At 40.5% G+C, this 26,649-nt stretch overlaps 1 protein-coding gene across 14 annotated transcripts in view; it reads right to left on the bottom strand.

Annotated features, from left to right (window-relative positions):
- Positions 1-2,847: 2,847 nt before the first annotated feature.
- The window catches only part of BCOR (BCL6 corepressor), an 89,588-nt gene continuing 65,786 nt past the window's right edge, over positions 2,848-26,649 (bottom strand). For 12 of the 14 annotated variants that reach the window (XM_061627443.1, XM_061627444.1, XM_061627448.1 and 9 more), the window contains 8 exons: positions 25,851-26,176; positions 25,230-25,367; positions 16,999-17,061; positions 16,187-16,353; positions 6,977-7,122; positions 4,754-4,831; positions 4,451-4,601; positions 2,848-3,798 (listed from right to left, as the gene is read on the bottom strand). In XM_061627443.1, coding sequence (XP_061483427.1) covers positions 3,513-3,798; positions 4,451-4,601; positions 4,754-4,831; positions 6,977-7,122; positions 16,187-16,353; positions 16,999-17,061; positions 25,230-25,367; positions 25,851-26,176 — 1,355 coding nt within the window. In that variant the 3' untranslated portion in view covers positions 2,848-3,512. The remainder of the gene's footprint in view (positions 3,799-4,450; positions 4,602-4,753; positions 4,832-6,976; positions 7,123-16,186; positions 16,354-16,998; positions 17,062-25,229; positions 25,368-25,850; positions 26,177-26,649) is intronic. The other 2 variants (XM_061627449.1, XM_061627445.1) reach the window with 1 other exon arrangement.

Here is a 26,649-nt window from a genome sequence, read left to right on the forward strand (position 1 = left end):
TTTGTATATTCTCTGTATTGTATCCAATGTTAGTTCTACTCAGAGTAGACCCATTAAAAATAATGGGCATGCTTAACTTGGGTCCATTAATTTTAATAGTTTTACACTGAGTAGAATTTGTCTCCATGAGTTCCCCATGTTCTTCTGATGCTGTACTTCTCTTACACCTTTCCCCTTTCCCTGATTTTCATAAGATCATACAAATCTTAATAAAATATTTTTCTGTGTGTGTGTTTTAAAGAAAAAAGTAACACTCACACACTCCCTTAAGGTCTACTTTACATATGACCATTTTTCTACATGGATAATTTCTATGCAGAATCAATTATGTATAGGAAGTAACAGGCAATGCATGTATACCATGTATAAAGAACACACACATACAATGATTTTACTATGTGCATGATTTACTTATTCAATTAACTAATATATGCATTTATATATCCCATCCTTCAAATTAATTCAAAGGACAGCTAGGAATGTATACACATTTTGGAAAGGTCCAGACAATCATGTCAACTAGATTGTTTAAATGATTCTCGATTTTTATATTGCAAGTTATTTACTTTTTTCTTTAAATCAACTGCATCTATTAACATATTAAAGAGAGAAGACAACATCGCAGGCTGGTGTAACATACTCTGCAGCATTACTTTGGGCACTTCCTAAGGCTTGGGAGATCTTGTTTGTTTAATAAGTCATGAATATGCAAATCTGCATCAATGCAGCATCTCGATTCTGCCACAATTAATAAGTTGCAAATTAATATAACAACAAAAGGAAAATCATTTAGTGGCAGACCTATGGTTCATACCTAATGCAATGATTGTGGGTGGTTCTAGCCATAGGAAGTACCTGGGCATTTTGTAATTTCTTCCTTTCTCATTAGCTGCTTGACAACCTGTGCAGCTAACCTTATCCAGTCCTCCTTCATTTGCATATAAAGTTGTTGAAAAAGAATACTCTAAACCAAATAGCCAACGTGGTTCCCTCTACTTGTTGTGGACTCCAGCTCTTATCCTCTGACCATGCTGGCTGTGGCTGGCAGAAGTTTGTCGTGCACAACATCTGGAGGGCATCACATTGGCTCCCTCTGCTCTAAGTCACTGTACTCATAACACTGCACCAACCTATCTGTACAATAAACAAATTGAAGTTACTGGGACTAGTCTACATTCAGTTGTTTTTTAACTTAACCCTCACTTAAATGGGAATGTCCATTCATGTAAGGTTTCTGGTTAGGCCAGTATAATAAGGTAGCAGATCATCTGCTTTGCATGCAGAAGGTCCCAGGTTCAATTCCTGGCATCTCCAGATAGGCCTGAGAATGTCCCGTCTTGAAAACCTGGAGAGCAGTACTGGTCAATAGTACTGAGCTAGATGGACCAATGAATCAACTTGATATAAGGCAGCTTCCCATGTTGCCTACAATCCATTTTTACTTGAAGTGGTATGATTACTGTGCACAGAACCCAAGGAACAGTTACAATATTGGGTGTTTTTTTTTAGTTTGGGTGGGAAGTAAGGAAGGGAACATGACCAAAGTTTATGAAATTACCTTGAAAAAGTGAGTAGGGAGGTTTTTCTCTCTCCTTCAGAGCACTAGACCCTTGGATCCAATGAAGCTGATTGGCAAGAAATTTAGGACAGACAAATGGAAGCTCTTCTTCACAAAGTGCATAAACTATACAGAGCTAGCTCTCACGCCCCACTTGTAGGCTTCCCAAGAGGCATTATGGTTTGCCACTGTGATAAACTGGGATTCTGAACTAAATGAACCTTTGGTCTGATCCAGCAGGGCTCTTATGTTCTAAAATCTATGGCAGTGAATCTCTGGTGTAAAAGGGATGTAGCTTTTATTCCATGAATGAAAGGCAAGTCTCTTGTTTATTCAGAAGTACTGTCATTTTTGTTAGCTTTTACACTTGTAGAAGGCTACATTCTGTTTCATGGTGTAAATGGAACAGAGCTGGCCAGGAGAAACTGTCCACGGCCAGTGTGGCACAAGAGGGGAAAGGGGGCTTCCTGTCCTTTCCTTTTGTTGCTAGAAAGTGGCAATAGTGGCAGGGGGTGCAACAACCAGTACTTTGCAAATACACCATTGCTGAGAGGTGGGTCACCTCAGCAACTTGCACCTACACCAGGAAGACTCTCCACTCGGCAACCTGTGCTTCGTGGTGCTGGTCGCAGCACTTCCCATCTCCACTGCTACCTTCTAACAGTGAAAGGTAAAGACACCTTTCTCTCTACCACTGTGACCCACAGCACTTTTGCCTAGCAAATTCATCACCCAGTTCTGCTTTCTGCTAAATCAATGTTTGCTGACAATATATTTTTAGAAGACTAAACGTGCCTACAATATTAGTAATAAATTACTTTGGTGGGCTAACGGTCTACAGCAGAAAAATCAAAGTACCTGATTGATACAATCCAAAGGTATGTCAGTCTCCATGAGAAAGTAATGTCACGCTTGTTTTAACATAGGAAATGGTCTAGCCCTCTTCCTGTATATGGTAATAAGTACATTCAACTCTGTACATATGCATAGCTGTGCAAGAAGGAACAGGGTTGGGGATGATATGGGAAATTCTTGGTGCACACGTAGCGCTACACAAATGAAGGAATGGATGCCAACTAGGGCTGGGCATGGTTCCTTGAGAGTCATGCACAATCAGGTTATTTCAAAATTGTTTTCAACGGTTTTATTGCCTTTAAGATTTTCTTTTGTAAAATATAAATACAAAGGCAGAAGAATTTACTTACAAAGTTAAAACACAGATCTCAAACAAACACACAATTCTGAAAAGATTTAGCTTCTGTACAGTTTTAACTTCAACATAGGTTAGTTTTCAATATTTTACAAGATACAGAAAAAATAGTTCAAAATCTTCTTTTAAATAAACAGCATCAAATGTTTAAACATATATATATATATATAAACAATCCAGTTTGCCTTGTGAAAACTAAATTTCACATCTTTTAAATTAAGATATAAAAGTTCACACAATTAGTTGATGCACGTGGATATAGTTTTAATTTATATTACAGTCTATTGAATTATATTCAATAGTATTTACCTGGCCAAAGCAGGCAATTTTGTAAACAAGAACAAAAATTTCATGAAGTGCCTTACCTAATACAGTCTCCCAAGCCAACCATATGACTTTGATCACATCACCTATGACTGGTATCTCCTGTGTAACCAGTGATTCGTGTGAAGCAAAGCCATTGTCTTTATTTAAAAAAAAGTTCCAAGTAAAAACAAATTTATACCAAAGTTTGTGTGCATTTAAAGGAATATTATATAACAATTTGTAAAAACGGAGTGACGCCTCTAAAAAAAAGCTTCCAAAAGTCCACCCACCTGGAATTTATATATATATATATTTATAATATGTATATAAAGAAAAGGTATCTTATTTAACAATGTCTATTTATAGAAACAACTGCATGAACACATATACATAAAGAAATAACTTTACAGAGAACTGTACATTAAGCTGCCTGGAGGTTCACCAATGATCAATATCTTCATCTGGATGCAACCACTCAAGTGAGGCTCCCAGCAAAGACTGTAGTTCACTTGTGAATTCTACCAAGTCCAACAATTCCTTGCTTTCTGGGTTGAAAGCTTCCAAATCCTTTTGGCAAGAAAACAGCTGACTCAAAGATACCTGTCTGAAAAATTCTGCCTCCATGATGCTCACAACTTCTACACTTGGGAAATTGCAGCGGAATATCCGGGGTGACATTTTGAGCTTCTTTGCTACATCAGAAAGCAATAACCAGTTTCGGGGTCTATAGAACAAAGTAAATAAAGAGGTTCAAATGACTGTCAAGATGGAACAAAGGCTTCAATCATTCTGATTATGTCAGTAATAGCTTTGTGTAACTGGTCACATTCCATTTTCATCACATTGCTTCAGGCAAAAGAATTAGAAATTCACACACACATACCAAAAGTCTCCTTTACTTTTGGGATACCCGGCTGCCAATGTTGCATATGTTACTCGAATCCTCACTAACTCTTAAGCAGCCTGCTGACAGGAATGGGAACATTTAACAATATTTTTTAAAAACAGAGGGCTGAATTTTGTTCTGCATGTAGATCTAAATCAGCACACAATCCATGCAAGTACACACACACACAAAATGGCAAAAGATTTGCACAAGTAATTTCAGTGGAATGTACCCATTTGTCTGCTTTCAAGAGAAAAAGAGACCAGTCTAGACAGGGAAGTACCCAGTATAAATAAATGTGCAGGAAAAAGTTAATTTCTATGAGAACCAATGGCAAAAGAATCATAGTTAATTCAGTGGGGCAAAAAATAGTTACCTTTCATACACATAAATTTTGACAGAATACATTGAAATCACAAAACTTAATGACTAGCCCAAATGTTTACATCACCTCCATTTCTTTCCCCATGCAAATTATGATGGTCCTTACCCCTGAGAAAGAGACACTTGGATATTATAGCATGGCAAGAGAGGCACATCTGAGAATTCAAACTCAAAGATATCACTAAAGCCATCTTCATCCTCATCGCCTGGCCCAGGTGGATTTGACAGGATGTCAAACCCTGTCTCCCCTTTTGGCTCTATTTTAAAAAAAATCAAAAAGAATAAATGACAACCAGTGTAAAACATACAGCAAAATATGCATCTTGCTTGGCTTTCCATCCCCCCCCACGCACACTCAAAACACCCCATGCATAATACACACACACACACACAAGGAATGTTTGCTTACCACATACAGAGCTGCCATAGAAGTCCCAATACAAGCCAGGGTCATCAGCACCTCGACCTTGCAGGTCAGTTAAATACTCTAGAGAGAGAGGGAAAACAACAACAAATATGGCTGAAACAAAATTTGGTGAGTTTTGCAGACAGTCTTGTCACAGAGTGTCACAAATACTCAAGTTTTATGTGCCAAGCTCTCAAAGGAATCATCATCAATTTTATCGATGAGACCACTACAGATGCCCAAATGAGACACCATCTCTCATCTTTTTCCTCCAAAATCCTTCTCCCGCTTTCACCTACTTGTTTCTTCTGTCCTTTACCAATCTTACCTTCAGCATTCTCATTCGGCACACTCTAAAACAGACTCTGAATAGATATACTACAAACCTTGATACACACATTGATATACATACTATAGATAATACGCTTTACTTGAACTTGCCTAGCATCAAATGCCCTTTTCCAGAGGTCCTCACCTTCTGAGGTTAGGTGGGTGGCTACCAGAGAGAGGGTAGATATGCCCAGCTTTGGAACTATCTCCCCAGGCACATGTGCCTGGCATATTTATTGCTATCTTTTTGGAACCAGGTAACATCAGTCATGTTTTGTCAAGCTTTTAATTGCAATTGACCTGGTCTTTTAGGGTATACGTTCCCTCTGCTATTATCTTGTATTACTGTTTCAGATGTGATTTTATCCTGCTTATTGCTTGTTTTGATTGTTTTATTTTAATTCCTTGTTTTAAGTCCTTGAAAGCCACTTTAAGCACATGGACTGTAGTAAATCTCTGCTTTCTTGCTGTAAACACCCTTGAACTTTGCATTTCATTCCACACGCACACCCAAAATAGTTGACCCATCATAATTTCTTTTTCACAGTGCCAGGTGGGTTGAGAGATCCCTGACCTACTGGGAAGACCAAACTAGTGACACTGCATCTTTTAATAATGAAACTAACAGCACAATACAGCTTGGGACCAGGATACCTGAAAGACCGTCTTATCCCTTATATACCCAGTCCATCACTGCGCTTTGCAGGAGAGGGCCTCCTGCAGATACCATCTTATCAGGAGATCCGTTCTGAAATGGACTCTTAGTGTAGCAGCACCTACCCTTTGGAATTCCCTCCCCTCGTGGTCAGTAAAATGAGTACCCGGCATATGCTGGGGGGTAAAGAAAGGCCGGGGATGGAACTGGCAATCCCACCCCATATATATGGTCTGCCTAGTAAACGTCGCAAGACGTCACCCTGAGAGTCAGAAACGACTCGCACTACAAGTGCGGGGACACCTTTGCCTTTCAATATTAGACAGACTGTTATCTTTTTGGCGCCTATTGAAGACCTTCCTCTTTCAACAAGCCTTTTACGTTGAGACCTTATCCCAGTCTGCGTCTGTGTTGGAATTGCTTTTTAATATGATTTTAAACCTTTTTTTAAAAAACAATATGTTTTTAATCTTTTTTTAAAGATAACTTGAAAGCTTTTAAAAAAATGTTTTTAAAGATGTTTGTTTTAATGTATTTTAAAGTCTGTTTTTATGATGTTTTAAAGTGTTTTTAGTGCTTTTGTTTGCTGCCCTGGGCTCCTGCTAGGAGGAAGGGCAGGATATAACTGAAATGATAAATAAATAAATAAATAAATAAATAAATAAAATCATGGGTCTTACTCAATGGTAAATGTGTTTAGGATTGCAACCTAAAACCTAATGACAATATCTTAACCATGCTTTTAAAGTCCAGCCCTAAACATCCATGTTCCTGTTATAAACTAGCCAATTAACTGGTGAAATGTTACAGTCCTAGTTTTTTATTACTGTTTTCTAAAGTGAGTCATAAAACATTGGTAGAAAGTTTATTTCTTGCATTTATTAGCCTTTTTTTTCATGTCAGCAGGCATACCTCCCTTGGGAGAGCATTCCACAATCAGGGAGCCACCACTGAAAGGGCCCATTCTCATGTTGCCATCCCCCATGCTTCCCTCAGAAGGGGCATATGGAGAAAGGCTTCAGATGATAAATGCAGGGTCTGGATAGGTCCAGGCGGTTCTTCAGGTACTGGGATCCCGAGCTGCATAAGGCTTTAATAAATGAAAACCAGTCCTCTGGAGACTAGTTGGCAGCCAGTGCAGTCATGTCAGAATTGATTTTATGTGCTCAGACCATCTTACTCCTGTCAGCAATCAACAAGCATTTTCATAAGCAAAGAAACAAAGTAAAAAAATGACACACCTGTTAGAAATGTTTCCATTAGTTCACTGTGCGTCATTTTCACAATCGTTCTACCGGAGTACGTAGCAAGTGTTGGATCAGCACCATAAGAAAGTAGCAATCGGACAATTTCTAGGTGATCATTTTCCACTGCATCGTGGATAGGCCTGGCGGGGAGAAACATCTTTGTTTTAAACTCACTTACTGTAAATAAATGTACTGCCTTCAAGTCGATTCTGACTTATGGCGACCCTTTGAATAAGGTTTTCATGAGGCTGAGAGGCAGTGACTGGCCCAAGATCACCCAGTGAGCTTCATGGCTGTGTGGGGATTCGAACCCTGGTCTCCCAGGTCGTAGTCCAGCACCTTAACCACTACACCATACTGTAGTGGGCTTCATTTTTTCTTTTCATTTGCAGCAGCAAACATTCTTTTTATTGTAAAGTATGATAGGTGACCATCTACTAATTGCTTTTCTCAACACTTCAAAATTAGAAGTTAACTCCAGGAAGTAAACTAGGCTTACATGGCATATGCATACACATAATATAGTAAATGGCATGCTCCCTTAAAGACAAACATTAACAATTAATCACCACTGTGATCATTTTGGCCAATCCTCTTCAGTCTCACCTTCTATCAATCTGTTTAAACAATTTCCAATTTTGAACAACAATCAAATTCTACAGAGCTTCTGTATTTGGTACCTTGAAGTCACTTAAGAAAACTGCTGTACAGGGTTGTGCATGGTGTCAGGGAGCATATATAATATCTTGTGCATTTGCATCACAGTATTCATGTACACATTTGACTTGCAAAATATTATTCCTCAAAACAAGCAAACAAATTGCTGCCTGAATATTTTATAATCTGCTGTAAACTTAGAGCTTTCACTACAGTAAGCATTCAAGAATGTGCAAAAATTATTACAGGCTTCTGCTTTGAGACTCAAGGGGCAGAGAATCTCACTGGTGTACATAATTATTAGTTGAAACCCTCATAAATCCTTACTTTCTGACCACCGTTAACTGTAAATTATGCTGTCCGAAGCTGTAGCACATTGCGTAATACTAACCAGGAAAGTCTTCAAGCCTAAATGTATCTGCATGAACATAAATGTCATGCATGCAGGTATGTTTAAAAACTGTGGACAATTGTCAGTTCTTCAATGGCTGGAAATAGGGAAGTATGAATCAGAAGGCAATTTTACCCCAGTTACAATGGTGTCAAATTGCTTTATCTAACTCTAAATGACAATTTAAGCTGAAATCCTGACATTGAAGTCACAAGGCATCAAAATTCCAGCACTTTATATTCAGGTGTCAGAAATCCCCTCAACAAAATGAAACACACACATATACATAGAGGGCTGGCCACAATTGAGCAATGGAATATTTGCTCCAGGTGCTACCTCTGCCAGATGCACTGAAGAGCCAGTCTAGTTTTTTCTAGACCTAGATAGACTAGTTAGGTCAAGGCAAAGCAGGTAGTTGCACTAAGAGAGATGGTGTCTGATGGGATAAAACAAAGGGGAAGGAGGCATCAGTTGCTCCTTCTGGAGCTGCATAGCTATCATCAGTAGTGGCAGGGTTGGGCTCAGATGTAAGGCTGGCTGTGATTATGTAGTGGTAAGGGAAAACACTTTCAACACTCAAAGATATTTTCTTGGTTTCCCCCCCATATGTCTGCAGACAAAATGAGATAGAAGACCCCACTAACAGCCTCCTGCCCATAAAAACCTGGAGTTGGCTCTAGGAGAACAAAACTCCTGAATTTGAGAACTTAATATGCCAACTCTAAATGCACAACAATTGAGAGGACTTTCATACAAACTTATGTTTAGTGCTGGGGTCTTAAGTTTAAAATATTCGGAAAACTCAGGAGCTATATGCAGATCTGCTATGTAATCAGAACAGCAGCACTTTTGAGACTAGTCAGGTAGGGACTCAATAAAATTCCTGTTTTTACTGTTTTCCTGGGATAGTAAAAATGGGGAACTGTAAAGAACTTGGCAAAATGCATGTATAGTGGGGGGGCTGCATTCGCTTAGTGAATCTCAAATTGTTCAAGGCTGCTATGAACTGAATTTACAACTGTCTTTTACACATTTGCTGTACTGTAAGCAAAAGCAATAGCACAGGGAATTAAGCAGACAATCTTAATAACCTGAAAAAGCATCTACCCCAGTGCAATACTTATATTTTCTACAAATTCTCCCAGAAGTACATATGGGTATCACTGAATTCATACAGAAAGAAAGAAAAACAGAAATAGGCCTGTGCCCTTTAGAGTGGTGACCAGCAAACAGGGCTGAGGATAGCAAAAACGTGATGCCCTATGAACTAAAAAATACCCTTCTGGCAATTCCAATCTATGCCACTTCCAGTAAGAGTAACATTTATCCAGCAAATCTGTACAACTCAAACCTAATGAATATTAGCTCCCAGTTTAAAAGAAGAGAACAGATTTTTCTGGTACAGAAGTTGTATGTACCTCAAGACCACAAGGCATGCACCCCTGCTCAGGCATAGCTGAAACCCTGAAAGACCTTGCTGTTGATTCCTCAGGGGGATGGGTTCGCCTGGGTTGCCATTAGGGCTGTGACACAGAGAGTCAGTTCTACTGCAGACTCTCCCTGGCTCCCCTGCCTACAGAGATCACTTCACTCTCAAGAGCAGCTGCCTCTCCTAGGCAGCAGCTTCATTCATCCTCCCTCCAGCCTCACGACCTGCAAGAGCTGCTTCCTCTCTCAGCTGTTGCAGCCAGCCAGCACAGGAAGCAGCTGCTCTTCAAGCCTCATAACCCAATCTCTCTTACACATGCACACACACACGCACCAGCGGTCAATCAAGTTGTCTGGGTTTCCTGACCCTACTGACAAGCTCTATCTTAGTGTAAGAGAGCCGGAGGATAGGAAAGAAGCTACAAACAAACAGAAGGGCGAGTGAACTGAGAAGTGATGGAAAGGTGCTACAGTAGCAGGAGGAGGAAAGGAAGATTAAACTAGTAAACATTATATACCCAGTATGTAAAACAAAACCACCTGAAATATAAGACTAGTTAATCTTGGACCACAAACCTCTATATTTGTTTTAAATTTCTGAATGGTTTAAATTATATGCATAACATCGTATTTTGATCCATTTAGCCTATAACAGCTACCAAAGTCTGAAGATGATTTTTGAGGCATCAAACAAGGCAGGGGCAGAGAGGTGAAAGAACATTAACTATCCAAACATGGAGACAGATATTAAGCAATGGTTGTGTGAGTGGCATCTAAGGTTTACCAGAGTTCAATCTGTGGGGAAGCTGAATCTTTTGAACTGGAGCCAAATATAGAGTGGCCGTAGTCATTCAGTGGCAAGGGAAAGGCACTCTGCAAATACTCAGATGCCTTACCATTGATTATGACTTCACATGTCCCTGGCAATCAAAACAAGTTTCTAAAGCCAAGCTCCTCCCATGAAGCCCTATGCACACCACTAGTTTAATTGCCCTGGGTCATTTACCAGACAAGATATTTCACATGACATGAGTGACCTCTTGATTCGGTTGGCTGTTTTTAATATCCTGGTGCAAGATTTTCCCTGAGGATCATTAGGTTAGGTGTAGCCTAATGGCAAAGCACCACCCCAGCCAATACTCCTCTCATAAAAATTAGCTGTTACAGGATGTTGCCTCGCCAAGACAGAGGCTTAAACAACGCATGACGGCAGCAGCCCTACACTGAGAAAAGAGAAGGAAAACATTTTGTCACGTTCTTTTCTTAAATCAATCTGCCAAAACATCTATGCAGGAAAATCAACATGGAAGGTTATGGGATTTAATGCAGCAGGATCTGCCTTCATTAACCATACATCTGCATCTAAAACTGCCAATTTTGATTGGCTTAGCTTGAAGGGGGGGAGAAGAGGGAGTAAATACAGCAGTACTATGTAGAAAAATAAATTAGTATTAAATGTACCAATATATAAAATGAGTCATACATAGTGGGTTGTATCCAAAAAAACTCTAAGGAACAGGTCCCATTAGTGCAAGGATTTCCACTTGTGCAACAGGACTTCCCCTGTCCATGCACCCCATAATTCTGTTCCGTGGGTTTCCCCAACTCTCTGGAACAGATTTGGGGAGGGTGTGGGGCACATGCGGGGGAGGAGAAGGGGGAGGGTACCACTGTGCAAGTGGAAATCCTGGTGCTGATGGGACACGTTAGCTGGATACTGCCTGATGGAAGCAAGTAGCATGTGTAAACTTTCCTGTACATAATTCCAGGTTCTTGGATTATTATAAAAAAACACAAGGCACTTCTATGGTGCCCAGCTTTTTGATGAGACCTGCCTCCCCGCAAAGTAAAGAACAATCTCCTTGAAAATTGCACCCCCCCAAATCTTATTAATTGTCCTAAACCTTAACACACAGTTGCCAATCCCAAGATAAAGAGGCTAAAGAAAGAAGAAATTCCCGATTCTTAAGATTTTTTTTTCAAACCGTGCTACTATATTTTTGCTGGGGGGGATTTTATTGTTTTATACTGCATTGTATCGTAGTTTCAGTTTCATTGTTTGTTATGTTTTTTATTTCAAAAACTGCTTTGAGACTGTTTTAGTATTAATTTGTAAATAAATAAATGAATAAAAATAATATCAGGCTGTCTACAATAACATCACTTGTAGCAGGTCCGTTCATTGGAAAAGGGGAGTAGGACTGACCAATGGTCAAGTGAAGTCTCCCCAACCTGGTGCCCTCCAAATACTTTTGCAGTAGCATCTGGTGAGGCAGGATTGCTCAACTGGCCTCCCAACACCATACATTGCTGTCAGTTACCAAGAGGGGGAGAGGCAAGGAAGCAGCACAGGCACAGCAATCCAACGCTTCCAACATGGTGTCCACACCGCACCAAGCTTCCTGCTGCCTTGCCTCCTCACCTCTTGGTAACTGGCAGCAACGTGTGGTGCTGGGAAGCCAGATCAGCAACACTGTATTGCCTGCATGGCTACAACTTCGGGATGTAAATCAAAACAGCTGGAGTGCACCAGGTTAGAAAAGACAGGTGAAAGGCAAAACGAGTCTCAGCCACACACTCGTGGCTTTCCAGCACATGTAGCCCCATTAATGTGGATCAGAATGAGATGCATGTGTTACTGAAAGGTAAATTGAGAATGTAAAAAAAAGAGTCATCTCTGCAGTGAGCTTTAAAACAGCAAAGAAAAAAAGTGGGAGTAGGGAATAAAATGCCAGAAGCTTTAGGCCCTGCCACTGTTCCCAGTCTGAGAAGTGCATGAAATGTTCAAGATTACAGATAAGTAGAAAGATCAAGTGATAACTCTCAAATCTCTTAAGAACACTTAGGTGCTAACAAGGACAGATCAAGTCACACATCAACTGAAAGAGAAGAAAACTGTTGAATTTTCTTCCAGCCCCTACATATGGATGACTTTGGGTTATAATCCCCCCCCCACACACACACACACCATTATGGGACTTATCCAGACAACAAGGCATGCCCCACAAGGAGAATTTTACTGACTTAATTAATTAAATTCTGCTGGGAGGCAGCCCGTTCAGCATGTCCTTGAGACAGTGACAAATAGATGCTGGGAACTAAGATTTCCATGCTTTTTCTTTGACATTCAGAGCAACCAACTACTAGATAGATTCTGGTTGTATTTCATATTCATAATCCCCGTTGAATGAATGAAATTGTACTGTCTAAAAACAATCTAAACACAACAAAAACAATACTTGGAAGACCAGAAAGAAAGAGGAAGGAAGCCTGCAGGGAGGGACTGAGGCACAGTTCCCCAGATGTGTGTTTCCACACTGTCAAGGCCACAGCAGAGAAGACCCTGATCTGCCCCTTCACAGTCCTTACATCTTGAAATGATCAAACTTTTTAGTAGGCTTGGGTCTCTTTGGGAAATCTTAAAGAGGGAGAGATGTTTGCTCAGTGTGCTGGGCCCAAGACAAAGAGGTCTTAGAGAAAGATATATTACCTTTGTCACAGCCCCTCCAACATCAAGCAAGCCTGCAGAACTTGGCATGTGTGGAACAATAAACTAATAGTGCTGCCAACAGCTGTTTGGATCTTAATAGTGACCCCTTTCTGTGCAAGAAGCTGCTACATGCTCAAGGCGTAATAGGAGAGATGCCTGCTTGGAGTACCTAGAGACCACCCCTGCTCACTATACCTAATGCCCATGCTGCCGAGATGGCAGCTCCCAGAATCTCAGAACACTACAGTGGTGGGAGAGTAGCTGTTGTGGTCCGGGCATACGAATCATGAAAAACAAGTTCTCACCATCAAAAGTGCAGGGACTCAAGATTGCTATACTACAGCTGAACCACATGTTACAAAATACCACAACTCCATAATGTGGTTTCAACTGAGTGGTCCCACTGCATGGGTTCTACCAAGTTGTGCTGAAGTCTCACAGTGTCCTTTTCCACTCTATTCCCAATCAAAGGCATTATCATACTTAATTTGTATCTAATTTCCTTGTTACCACTGAATTTCTGAGCTTGCACAAACTTGTTCTTTGCAATAAAATAATCTACTCTGTAGATGTAATATTTACTCTGCCATAGGATGGTTTGCACACTAGACTTGCATAGCTAAATAGTGATCCCTGGTGAAAAATAGTTATCCAATTTAGATCATTTGCTAGTGCATGCTGCTTGACGGATCTGAATCTGCACTTGCTACCTTGGCAACATAAGGGTTGACCATGCATGCACAGGCATTAACTCCCTGCAGTTTCCTGTCTCCCTTTCATAATGGAATGGGGAGCAATGGAAACCATCTTCAAATCCACGGGGGAGGAAAATGTAGAGGCAGAACACTACAGATTTGACTTTCCATTCCAGCATGAAAGGGACATCTGCCAAGGTGTGTTTGTGTATGTAATCCAGTGGTTGCTGCCAGTCCATTAAGGGAGGGCAAGAGAAGGGCACACTAGGCCATATGAGAATCTGCTGCTTAGTAGGTGAAAGGGTTTGCTAACTTTGAACCATGCAAGAGATCCCTGGGAAATTGGTGTTAAGAGTGCTGAGGTAAAACATAGGAACATAAGAAGAAGGTGCCTTATACCAAGTCACACCATTTTTCTATCTAGCTCGGTGTTGTCTACACTGACTGGCAATGGCTCTCCAAGGTTGCAGGAAGGGGATATTCTCGTTCCTATCTGGAGATGCCAGGGATTGAAACTTGGACCTTCTGCCCCTTTCCTTGGGGCAGTTTTGTGTTGCTGTTATGTGCCTTCAAGTTGACTACGACTTATGGCGACCCTATGAATCAGTGACCTCCAAGAGCATCTGTCATGAACCACCCTGTTCAGATCTTGTAAGTTCAGGTCTGTGGCTTCCTTTATGGAATCAATCCATCTCTTGTTTGCCCTTCCTCTTTTTCTACTCCCTTCTGTTTTTCCCAGCATTATTGTCTTTTCTAATGAATCATGTCTTCTCATGATGTGTCCAAAGTATGATAACCTCAGTTTCATCATTTTAGCTTCTAGTGACCGTTCTGATTCAATTTGTTCTAACACCCACTTATTTGTCTTTTTCGCAGTCCATGGTATCCGCAAAGCTCTCCTCCAACACCACATTTCAAATGAGTTGATTTTTCTCTTATCCACTTTTTTCACTGTCCAACTTTCACATCCATACATAGAGATTGGAAATACCATGGTCTGAATGATCCTGACTTTAGTCTTCAGTGATACATCTTTCCATTTGAGGACCTTTTCTAGTTCTCTCACAGCTGCCCTCCCCAGTCCTAGCCTTCTTCTGATTTCTTGACTATTGTCTCCATTTTGGTTAAAGACTGTGCCAAGGTATTGATAATCCTTGCATTTTCAAGGAGATATGGGGGCTTTTGGGGTCATGTTTTGCCACATGCCACAAACACTTCTTTGCCCTATTGTGTATAAAGACAGTTTAAGGAGGTCTGAGTGAGCTGACTGCTCAGTCTCAAAATCCAACATAGTGGGGGTGCCTTCCCTTCCTCACAGTTTTTTATTTAATTAGATGGGGGTAAGGAACAAACACTCAAAATATTTCTATAGAACTGATAAGGTGACAACCAGAGTACACAGCAGTTTCTAACAGATTGTCTTTATCACAACTGAAGCTTTTTTAAAAAAAATCTTTTGACTATTGCAAGTTGATGAACAAAGGCCAATATCTAGAGAGCTTTTGGTTTATAGACATGCTAATTTTATCTCCTTGGGCTGCCAGATTTGGTGGTAAGTGATAAAACATTCAAGTGGAAGGACTCCAAAGACATTCCCCATCTAGCATCTTAGTAATTTAAAACAACAGGGCAACGAAATGCACTTTGTATAACAATTACACCAGAAATGTTTAGTGAATATTAATGAAAGAGGAAGGACCTAACAATTAGAAAAAGATCTTACTGCTAGAGGGCATGGGTCGAAGGTTAAAAGGTTAAAGAAGGTGAGTAAAAATATTCAGCAAACTACTTTCCTATTTGTTTACATATCACTAAGAAAGACTAAAATAAACATTATGGTACACTCAATGAAAGTACATGGGGGGGAGGGGGAGCTTTTTCTTGCACTCTTTTGACCCAAATAAGACATTTTAAAAGATATAATAAATATAAATAATATATAAACAGGGCTAAAGGTAATCTCTTACAATAAAACTGCATGTGATCTTGCAGCAAGAATATACAAAAATATTTTCCTAATGGAAAAAGTTAGACACGTAACAAAGAGAATTACAATGTACAAGGTGGAATAAGGGAGGAATATATCAGAAACTATTAGCAGAAGTTAGTGTCCACAGCTCATAAGGAGTGATGAAATTTCTCTAGCATCAGAACTGTAAATTAAGTGGCTAACCACTTGGTCCCATGCTTCCACCAAAGCATGCCCAACTGAGTTCAATGGAACTTAAATACAGACTTGCAGTCTACATTTACCAAATGAGGACATAGCATTCTTTGAGGAACCAAATTTTACACAATATAAAACAAATAGCAAGCTCCAGAATTTACAGCACTTTTGCAGAAACGTGACATCCTAAATTTTGGACTTTTAGAAACTGTATATTGCTTTGAGATAAAAAAATGTAGCAAGTGACATCATCATCATCATCCTTTTTTAAAACATAGATTTGAAATCCATTGGCAAAATTAACCAAGCTGTGCATTAATGCAGTACAAATGCAGTGGCAATTTACTCTTAAGTGTACAACTTGAGTGTTGCTAACCTAGTTCCATCCTGAGCACTGCAGTTAACGTCGGCTCCATATTCTAGGAGATGTCGCACAATGCTCAGCCAGCCTCTGGCACAGGCCTCGTGTAGGGCACAATAACCAGCATTGTCACGATGATTTACATCACAGACTTTGTTTTCCAAACAATACAGAACCACTTCCTGGAAAACAGAAGCAAGAGAAAACAGACCAAGTTGTTTGTTGCTGTGGAGACATGCATACTTTTACTTTAATGAGCTGGGAATACCCCTCTGATTGGGCTATTAACAAGTAACAAAAGGAAAAAGTGAAGAAGCATACACCTCTTTTCTTAGTTGAAGAAGTCAAAACTTTGAAAAACAAAACCAGCCATTAGCTGAGAGGGAAGACTGGGATATTCCAAACAGCCCTGGATCTCAATACACTTATTGTATAAAATAAGTGTCACAAATTTCACCTAAACGAATAAAAAAACGTGTAGCTTTTGTTATAAGGTATTTACAAACAATAACTATTTTTTCCACACTAACAGAAGGATACTATCAGTTTGTCTATTGCCATTGTGACCTGAATATTTTCTGTGGCAGAAGTGTAACATCATTAGCTCATAAAAGCATCATCATGAACCCTCCTCTTCTTTCAGACCCCAAAGAAAACACATTAATTTCCACTTCTGTTCAAATGCATACTGTGTATTAACTACTGAAATCTTAACTTCCTTCCAAAGAATAATGTCAGAGCTGATCTATACTTTAACTTATCTGTCCTTCAACTGCTTCCAGGGTTACAAATTTCACCCCTGCACCACAATGTGTACAAACACTCACCATGAGACATGGAGCCATCATGTTGCAACTTTCCCTGCCTCTGCTCCATGTCAATGGCGGCCACTGGCAGGGACAAAGAAACACAACATCATGATGCTGCACCACACAGGGTGCATCTGTGCACATTACAGTGCAAGATGGGAATTTTCCATGTGGAAACCACTTGCCATGGATAAGGTAACGCGTAGAGCAGTCTACCTACAGTGGTCTTTGTCCAAACTTTTCTAATTGATTTGAGATGTCTTTATGGAAATAAGAACACCTAGCCATCCAAGATAATTGACTGGGGGTGAGAGTGTGTGTGTGAGGATATATACACATATACCTTACATTTATATCCTGCCTTTCTTTCATCATAGAACCAAGGCAGTGGTTTGGCAGTAATAAAAACCTTCAAACATAATCAAGCTTGCAAGCAAATGTGCCATTTCTAAGTCCTAAACCTTGCAACTCTCGAGAGTCGTAGAAGTTTGAGCTTATGACCATCCCATCATTTAGATCAAAGGTCCAGGACAGTATATCCCATTCTATTTGCCCTGAATAGTTGAGGCGGGGGGGGGGAGTGCAGTGAAAGAAACATAATGCAAATGCTGTCAGTTCAGCAGAGATCCTTCCTAACTTCAGTTGGCCGTTTTGTTTCTCAAGTAAAAGCAGAGAGAGAGAAGCAAAGAGTACTGTGACATCTCTTTTATTATGGCATAAGCTTCCATCAACTAGAACCCACTTTGTCAAATGTATGAAGTACATTTTCCCAATGCTGTGGACTTATCCTTGCAGTTCCAAATCTGCTGGAAAGCCCACAGTAATCTGCCCTTTTCACATATCTGACCTGAGGAGTTGGTAGCTAGGATACAGCATGAAGCTGTTCGTTTAGCGGGCCTTTGCTAACCAGGTTAACGTGGATCGCAGTAAACTAATGAACCGGCCGTCCACGCTAAAGAAAGAAGCCCAGTCATATGACTTCAGGATTAAGTGCTTCAGCTGCACGCTACGAACACGGCCTGTCTTGTCAAAATGGGGAAGACTTAAAGGCTCTCCCAGATGGTGAGTTTTTCAGGTGTCAGGCATGCTGAAATCAGTGGGCCTGACACCCATGCTATTCTTCGCTAGTCCAAACAGCAGGTGGGACCAACAAAACCGATGCGAGCAACAGAGTTCCAAAGAAGCACTTCTGGGGAAAAACTATGGTGTTTGGCGCTTTTGTTCCCATTTCTAGCTTAGAAGTACAGTACTAAATCCCCTCTCTGTGTGGGCAGTTTGTTAGTACAAACAATTGCCACTTATGTAATTTAAAATGCCTTTTTGGTTCAGTTTAAAACATAAGAAGCTGCCTTGTAATGAATCCGGCCATTGGTTCATCTAGCCTGCACTGTCTACTCTGACTGGCAGAGACTCTGCAATGTTTCAGTTAGGTCTTTCACCGTGTTACAATTCAATAACCACTGCCTGGAAATCCCAGGGATTGAACCAGGTGGTGCTTCCAAACCAGTGCTTATTGTGAGACCAGTGGTGGTCATATATGCACATATTTCACAGCATCCATATGATGTTATTGGCATCAAAATGCTGACCTATATTTTCCCCGTTTAATTTGGATTTATCCCTTCTACAGAAAACTCATTATTACAAAAAGAAACTGTTGCAAATAACCCATTTGCAGTATCTGCAGTATCCATTTGTGATATTAAGCTCCTGTCTGGAAGTACAATGAATCTCTTCTCTGCCCAAACCATTTCCTGTGCTACTGAGCTATGGGCCCTCCAAAGTGTTGGCTCTTAAACTAAAAAGACAAAGAAACTTAGTACTAATCAGTCAATATTAAATCAACAGGCAATGTAGCATTTGCTTCTATTTGAGTGATATGTATACCAGAAATGGCCAGGGCTTCCCCTCACCCCCATGCTCTTGCTTAACTCTCATTTATTCAATTTGCACAGAAGTCCCTGATGGACTGCACCCATTCTGCAAATAGCTTCTTGCTGCAAAACTGGAGAAGTTCCCAGTGCATTTTATCTGATGTCATTAACCATGAGATGTAACAATGTAGAGTTTTATGGTTAATTAATTAAATGCCTCATTAACTCTTTAAACATGATTTATTCAATTCATAGAAATTTCAGCCCCCTCTCTGTTGCATTCCAGAACATGTGGCTGATAGCACATGACTAGTTTGGATCTGACACTGGGGATCCTGGAAAAAACACGTTGCAGAGGCTTATGCAGAACAATTAAGATCTATGAATATAGCCAGTATTTGTGCTGTCACAACAAAATGTAAACTTTTTTCTGGTTAATTTTTCTGGTCTCTAATCTGTTGCCCATGGGCACCATGAGGCTCACAGACACACCTGAATAGTGCTCACCAAGGTACCCTGCTCTTCCTACTTTTTTTTCATTAAGGTGTTGTTTTTTAACTATGGGTGGTGGTGGGCTTGCTGGAAAGCCACCCTGACTCTTTTACCTCCCTTTCCATATAAAGTCCCTGGGCCCCAAGTGTGTGTGGGGGGTGCTTTGCCAGTATTTTTCTTTGGTTGTGTGTTTCACCTGTTTTTTGTGCATCACCGGGGGGGGGGTTGCCTTATTTTTCTTTTGCCTGGTTGAAGGGTGTCTTGTCTAGTTTTGTTGTTTAGCTGGGGGTGTTTTGAATTTTGGGGGGGTGTTCCCTATTTTTTGTGTTTCATTTGTTTTAGGGTGTGTAGGTGTTCTGGCTGTTTTGAGCATCACCAGTTTTCTCCTGTGAAATGGGTACTTTGTAGTACCCATGACAATTTCTTAGATTTCCAAATGTGCCCCCAAGCCCAAAAAGGTTGGAAATCCCTGATATAAAGAGTAAAAACTGTATACATGATGCCCACTGGCCAGATCTAGCCCATATGCTGTTTTCATACAGTCCTAGATTGCTATTTATACTATTGCTACAAAGTCATCTGAATTTCTACTAACCAAAGCACAGAATTATTTACTTCTTGCAAAGAAGCAAATGTGTGTGAAGTTTTAAGTCACTTTAAAATCTCATATTCAGCAAGAGACTGAAAGTGATGCACTCTTTCCTAGTTGGAACAAGAATATATTTAAAGTGTGTGCCTGCTTGTATGAGTGGGAGAGTGTGTGTGTCTCATTTGCTGCTTTAGTGCATGTGGCAAGCTGTCTCTGTAGATCCATGTTCCATGAGTATGGATCCACAGAGCATTCTTTGCATCACCTTCTATCCAAGCCAGCAAAGAAAATCACTGAAAGAATAATGTGCCTAAAGTCCCTTTACAATGCAACAGCCAGCCCTGTCATAGTGATTTACATCACAGACCTTGTTTTCCAAACAATACAGAACCACTTCCTGGAGAAAGACGGGAAGGGTGGAGAGAAGAAACCGTTGCTATGGAGATAGCTTTAACATCAGATGTTGTCACTTAAAGAAATAGGAGGGAGGGGCACATTTTATCTGGGATTTCCTTTTTTAAGGGGGGGAGACGGAGAGATACAGGGAATTTTCCAGGAGCAATCCTTCTAAAGCAGTCTTCAGTAAGATAAGAAGGGCATCTGGAAAGGTAAAGTCTGTGAGCAGCCCAGCCAAAGTATCATGGCAGCCCAGAGACTTTGCTTGGCTGAGGCAAAGTCTGCCAGGCAAACTCCATTACTCTGGGGAAACCATGAAGGAACCCTCCGATTTCCTGCCTACAGCCCTATCCGCAACCTCCCTCCCCTCACTCACAAATTCATTGCCTTTTCTAGCATGCTGCTGTACTGTACAGAGGGGAAATGTTGAGAACACGCACAGGTGGGATTTAAAAAAAATAGAAAGGTCATACAAAAATCACCACAAAATACCAAGTTATTTTAACATCCTTTAAGATAAAATATTCCCTATTAAATTATACTCAAAGAGAGAAAGAAAATGAGTTTGTCAGCAAATCACAAAACTTTGTTGTATTGTGGTTTGAGTCGCTATTCTGGTTGGCTTATTATTAATGGCCTACAACATTTTATCATGTTATTATGCCTATCACATGAGGTCACTTGAAAGGCTGCCATCTGCACACCTGTACTGAAGGCCAAACTAGTCCTGACAACAGTTGGGTGTGTTTATATATGCAAACTGTCCAAATCACATAGAAAAGGAGTGTGCATGTCTGGTTTTAAAGCAATGTGCAGATGATGAATGCAAAAGTCTCCTCCACCTTTGGTTTATTTACCATTGCCTTCTTTCTACATATATGCAGGCCGGTGATGGGGGAATTAATTACTCCAAATAAAAACAACAACACATAACTAGCACTACGCAGTCTACCATTTCTGATAGCTCTGGTGACTGAGCAGCGGTGCAAAGACCTGGGAAGATCTGGCTACTAAGAAACTTTTATTCATTGTTTTTCAGTGGGCAGAGCTGGCATTCAGACAACAACTCCTTTCACTGCTGAAACCCTCAGTTCTTTCCCTGGCTCCCTTCACCCCTTTCAGCCCTTAATGAATTGCACTTCTGCTACAATCAACTTCACAGCCCTCTCCCCCTGCTCACTGCATTCCTCTAAAAAAAACACACCCTACACACCAGGATAGCTACACTGGACAACACTACAAGGTTGTTGTACACCGCTCAAACTTCCCCCAGCAATATGGGTATAACAACACTGAGTTACTTTGCAGGGCTGGTGTAACTCATGCTCTCTCAGCCACAGACCCACCCACTGAGACATGGGTGTAATGATGATGGGCTTTATATGTGTGGCATTGGCAGAGTCATTTTCAAATTGTTTACAAACTGGTGGGGCATCATTTTTTTTGTATGAAGTAAAGTGTTTACCCAAGTTAGAAAGATAACAAACTCCTGATTTTATTGGAGCCTTTTTAAAAACATACTATTCCACAATCACAGCTACACCTGAATCCTGGATACCTGAACTTTTTTATATAGAACAGCAAGCATTTCTCCACCAGGGAAGACCAAAATAAAAGGCTTAAAAGCAAAAAACAACCTAAGAGGTTCCTTCTCTAGAGCCCGGGCAATGGATGTTTTACTCTAGCCTTCTCTGTATCTAATTGGCTAGATATGCTTTCCTAAAATGTCAGTCATGGCTAGGATGTCATTCATCAACTAAAAACACCGGAAGGCAGAACAGGCTGGTTTTCACCAAACAAATGAGGAGAATAAAGCCTGCAAGTTTTGTTCCACATCTCAGGCTCTACAAATGAAAACTGATGATCTGGGTATTATGGCTCATCCTTTGTCCTTCCCCCTCCCCAATGGACACCCATGTCTCCAGAGCTGAGCTCTAATACAGAACCTGAGCTGAACAAAAATCTATTGGGGAGAAGGGCTGTGGAGAGGTAAGCAGTAGATGAACAGAGGATTTAGCACCTATCCTTGTATGCATATTAAAACTGGAGCCTCACTCCTCCTCCTACACAATGTTTAAATACACAAAACTGAACTGACACCATCACATCTTGCTTGGTCCTCAGCATGCACGATGGAAGGAAAGGAGAAGTGTATGCAATATCTGTAAGTCAAGACACAGGGAATATGCATTGGTACCGCCCATGATTGCCTCTCCCTTTCCCTTCAAACTCTGCATTCAGTACAGCCGTGTCAGAAGGAGTTTTAATTTGGTAATTATCACTGTTTACTCTGGAAAAGGCCTTCAGCATTGTCCTTGTTTGTTTTCATGAAAGCTTTGTGGAATACAGTTTGAATAAATTAAGCTATGGAACACCCCATCAAAATCAGGCAAGATTCCCAGTGGAATGAGGTAGCTATGCACTAAGTGCTAAAGTAAAAAATGTCAAAGGGAGTTTCATGTAAAATATTGTAACATACATGAATAAGCTGGTGTTAAACTCTTATGGTTTGATCATGCTGAATGTCCATCCTCAGAGGTCCAGCGCAGCCAGGGAACCAAGGTTCAGAACTGCTTCCTCTAGTGACTAATACTGGCAAATTCTACAGAGACAAGCAGGTCCTGCAACAAAATGTTGCAGTGTGGGAGCACTCCTAGTCAATCAGCTGTGCCCATTCCATTCTATTTCCCCTCCCTCCTACAGTATTCTATCACCGAGTATGGCCAGTCCTCATTGGGCTTTTCTTGATTCCTCCTTTCTTCCCCCAACCCTTTTAATTCCCCCCCCTAAAGACTTTTTGTACTTCTGCAAAATCTGACATTTGCTCAAGACATATTGATACTGACTTCTTGTAAATGGGTGATGCAGTTTTGTCTATATAAGGACCCACACCTGGAGAGCGAATTCACTATTTGTACAGAGGATGGATCAGTCAGACTGGCCTTTGATGAGGGACAGAAGAGTCCCCCTCTCTCTTATTCTCTCTATTCCAGCCCTGCCCAGCTAAGCCTATGACAATACAGTATGTTTAGGGGGAATTGGGGGCGGAGGGTGACAAATAGTGTGAGAGACAGACTGTATGTGTGAGAGTTTGGGATGAAGGTTCTACCTAACCCCCATCATCCAGGCTATTGACCTAATCAGTAGGCTTGGAAACAAGCAGGAACTTGGAATACTAGGTCCTGCCATATCCCTTGCTACCATCACGCTAATAGGTGCAATGTGTAGAAAGGAAGGAAGCCCTCCACCTGCATTTTCACCCTGTTGAGATCAACCACACCTCCTTGCAGCACTTTACCCTTGCTGGTTCTTCCATCACTACTGCGTGAAGGAAAGGGGCTAGAACTGGCCCTCCAGGGCCAAAAATCACCAACAGCAGGGAGGAAGGACTGCAAGACAAAAAGATAGCACTCCTACACATCTTCCTAACCCAAAGCCCTTTTTCACAGTTGCTGCAGCCGCCACTATCTGGACAGCTGGCCCCTTGGGAACTTAGCAGCAGTGGAACTAGGAAAAAATAACGGATCTTCTTAAACTGCTAGACAACTCTGCTTGATCTGACATTGACAGGCAGCATTCTAGCAATTTTTTATAATTAATATATTCTGAAAGGATGTCTTACTGGGCTGCTGTTACTGCTACAACTTTCTGAGGCAATATGTAAGTTCTAGTCTATGTTATGAAGTATGTATTAACTATATTTTACTTGAAACCCACTCTGGAATGGCTTTGCACAACAAAGAGCAGCCTAAAAATGTTTAAATAATTCCATGTTAAAAAAAACACTTAGTTTTTCTTCATTTTTTCCAGTCTTCTATTTTTATACTATCTTTCTGATAAAATGCATCAAATTAAAAAATACATCCAGTTATGCAGCTAAGGAAAAGGAGTATGTTTCTGTACAATGCCCATTAAATATATGGGTTCAGGCACATTCTTCATTGGACTCTTGCACCTATGAGGTGTCACATTTCCTGCCACACAAGAAGCTAAATGCACCATGTATCACCACCACTTGTATTTCAATTTGCCACATTGCTAGCTAGACCCACAACACAGGCTTTAACACAACTGAATTGATTCTGAGTCCAATTCTCTTCATTTTCCTTTTTTAAGGGGTACAGTAAGTTGGCTGCCTTTTAATGAAAAAGAAGAACAGTTTAAAAAAAGGAGAGTTCTGACTGTCTTTGATTTTTACTAAGCCCAAAACAAGGATGGGGAACTGATGACCCTCCAGACGGTTGGGCTACACTCCCACCATCCCTGAGCACTTGGCATGCTCACTGGGACATTCGTATCTCCAGGCTAGTTCTACATATGCCCATTTTCATTTTATAAATACAATCTATAGCCATTGAAGTCTATAGATCCTAGTGATTTAACAGCTCTAACTTTCAAGGTATTTCTCAAATACGGGAGTGATTCACACAAAAAATATATTAATATCGTTATAACGCAATGTTTAAAAGCAAATCTAACATGAAGCATGTCCACATTCTCATATTGTCAACCTTATCCCTGTAATTAACTTTCCTTAATATAGCATATATGTTAATTTTGGCAACGTATCAGTGTATGTATCCCCATCCTCACTACTTAACTCAGGGTTCCAATCCTGCAAAGCACATCAGGCTCTGAATTCTTATTGACAATGACAGGCACCTATTCACGTTCAAGGTTATTGAATTACAGAAGTTTATATTGTTTCTTTCTTAACCTTGCTTACAAAATATACTAATTGCATGAAGAAACAGAACAGAGAGCCTCAAGATATTTCAGGATGTTGAGAAGGAACACAAAGAGAGACTCTAACCATGTGCACAATTAGAATTATGTGTGACACCAAGCATCTTCCGTATTCTAAATTCAGAGTAGTGAACTTCAGAAACAACACTTGCCTCGTATCCCAGTCGAGCTGCCCTTTGCAGAAGAGTTTCTCCAGCATTCTTATTGACAATAAGCCTTCGGGCTTCTGGTGGCATGGGACGACTTGGGGTAGTCTCCTGAGGGGTACTTGCAATCTGCAGCTGTGAGGGCTGAAAAGAAGAGAAAGGCAATAATGAGGCTGCTGCAGGCAATCGTACAATGTCTGCTCATGTAATTTGACTGGTGAAGACTCATGGTCTGAAGGAGCCTCTGGTCGCTTCCAGATTCTCTTAATTAACTATTACCTGTCAAAATCATTATGATTCCACACCCCACCCATCCACCCTTAATAATTCATTGAAAATCTCTTTTCCTCTCATTTTAAAAAAAAGTGCCATAGCATCAACTTCTGGATTTATACCATCTAAATGTTTAAGGTCAAAATAATCAAAGAATGGACTATATAGGAGCCCCCATGAAGTCAGGGGATTTGTCCTTGATTGAGCACTACAGAACAGCAGAATACATTTTAAAGTAAATGAGAAGAGTTTGGAAGTGCCACCACATAAGACAACATGCTAAGAATTCAAAGTGGCTGACTTTTGCCAAGCCTACAGTAATATGAGTGGACAATTAAGCAAAGATAAAGATACCTTCTCTTCAGTGCTTTCAATATCAGTAATGTCATCTCCAGTCAGGGATGACCTCCTCCTCCTCTCCTGTAGCGCCAAATGTTTTGTTTTACACTGACGTTTCCCTGGTGGCTTCTCACAGTCGCTGTGTTTCTGCAGCAGGGATGCAGCTTGGAAATCTTCTTCATCTGTGCACAGCACATCTGTCTTCCAGTTTTCTTTAATTTTCTGCTGCTTGGCAGCCAACCTTGAAACTGGAGTACAGCTTGGCTGAGTTTGCCTTTTGCTGTTTGTATGGGTGGATGAAAGGTTCTTCATATGCGGAGACACTGGGAATGAAGGAATACCTAAATGGGAGGAAAGGCATTGCATATTGCATAGTGTGTCGAAAGGCAAGAGAATACACACACAAGCTAACACTTAACATATTGTATAAAAATGCTAAACTTTTACAATTGCTTTACCTTAATATTTTACGCAATTCCACATTTAGACTATAAGTAATATATGAGCCTATTAAGATTCCTTTATATCTTCTAAACAAAGTTGGCTGATGTGTCTAGATGTATACAGCCACAGAATCTAGGTGCTGCACCATCTAGGCACAGTGGCAAGACAGATATGAATCAGATCTCCCGCTCAATGCACTTATTTTTATGGATGCAGATGAGAGAAATGGCTTCCTTACCTGTAATGGCATGCTTGCAGAGTAGGAATATACTGCTCTTTCAGGTATAGAACTGCTGAAACCCTTTCCACCTTAGGAAGCCCATTTTTGCTTTTTTGTAGTGCAGTATGAAGTGAAAAATTCAAAGGACCC

The sequence above is a fragment of the Rhineura floridana genome, chromosome 5 (assembly GCF_030035675.1).
Source record: "Rhineura floridana isolate rRhiFlo1 chromosome 5, rRhiFlo1.hap2, whole genome shotgun sequence".
Classification (NCBI taxonomy): Eukaryota; Metazoa; Chordata; class Lepidosauria; order Squamata; family Rhineuridae; genus Rhineura; species Rhineura floridana.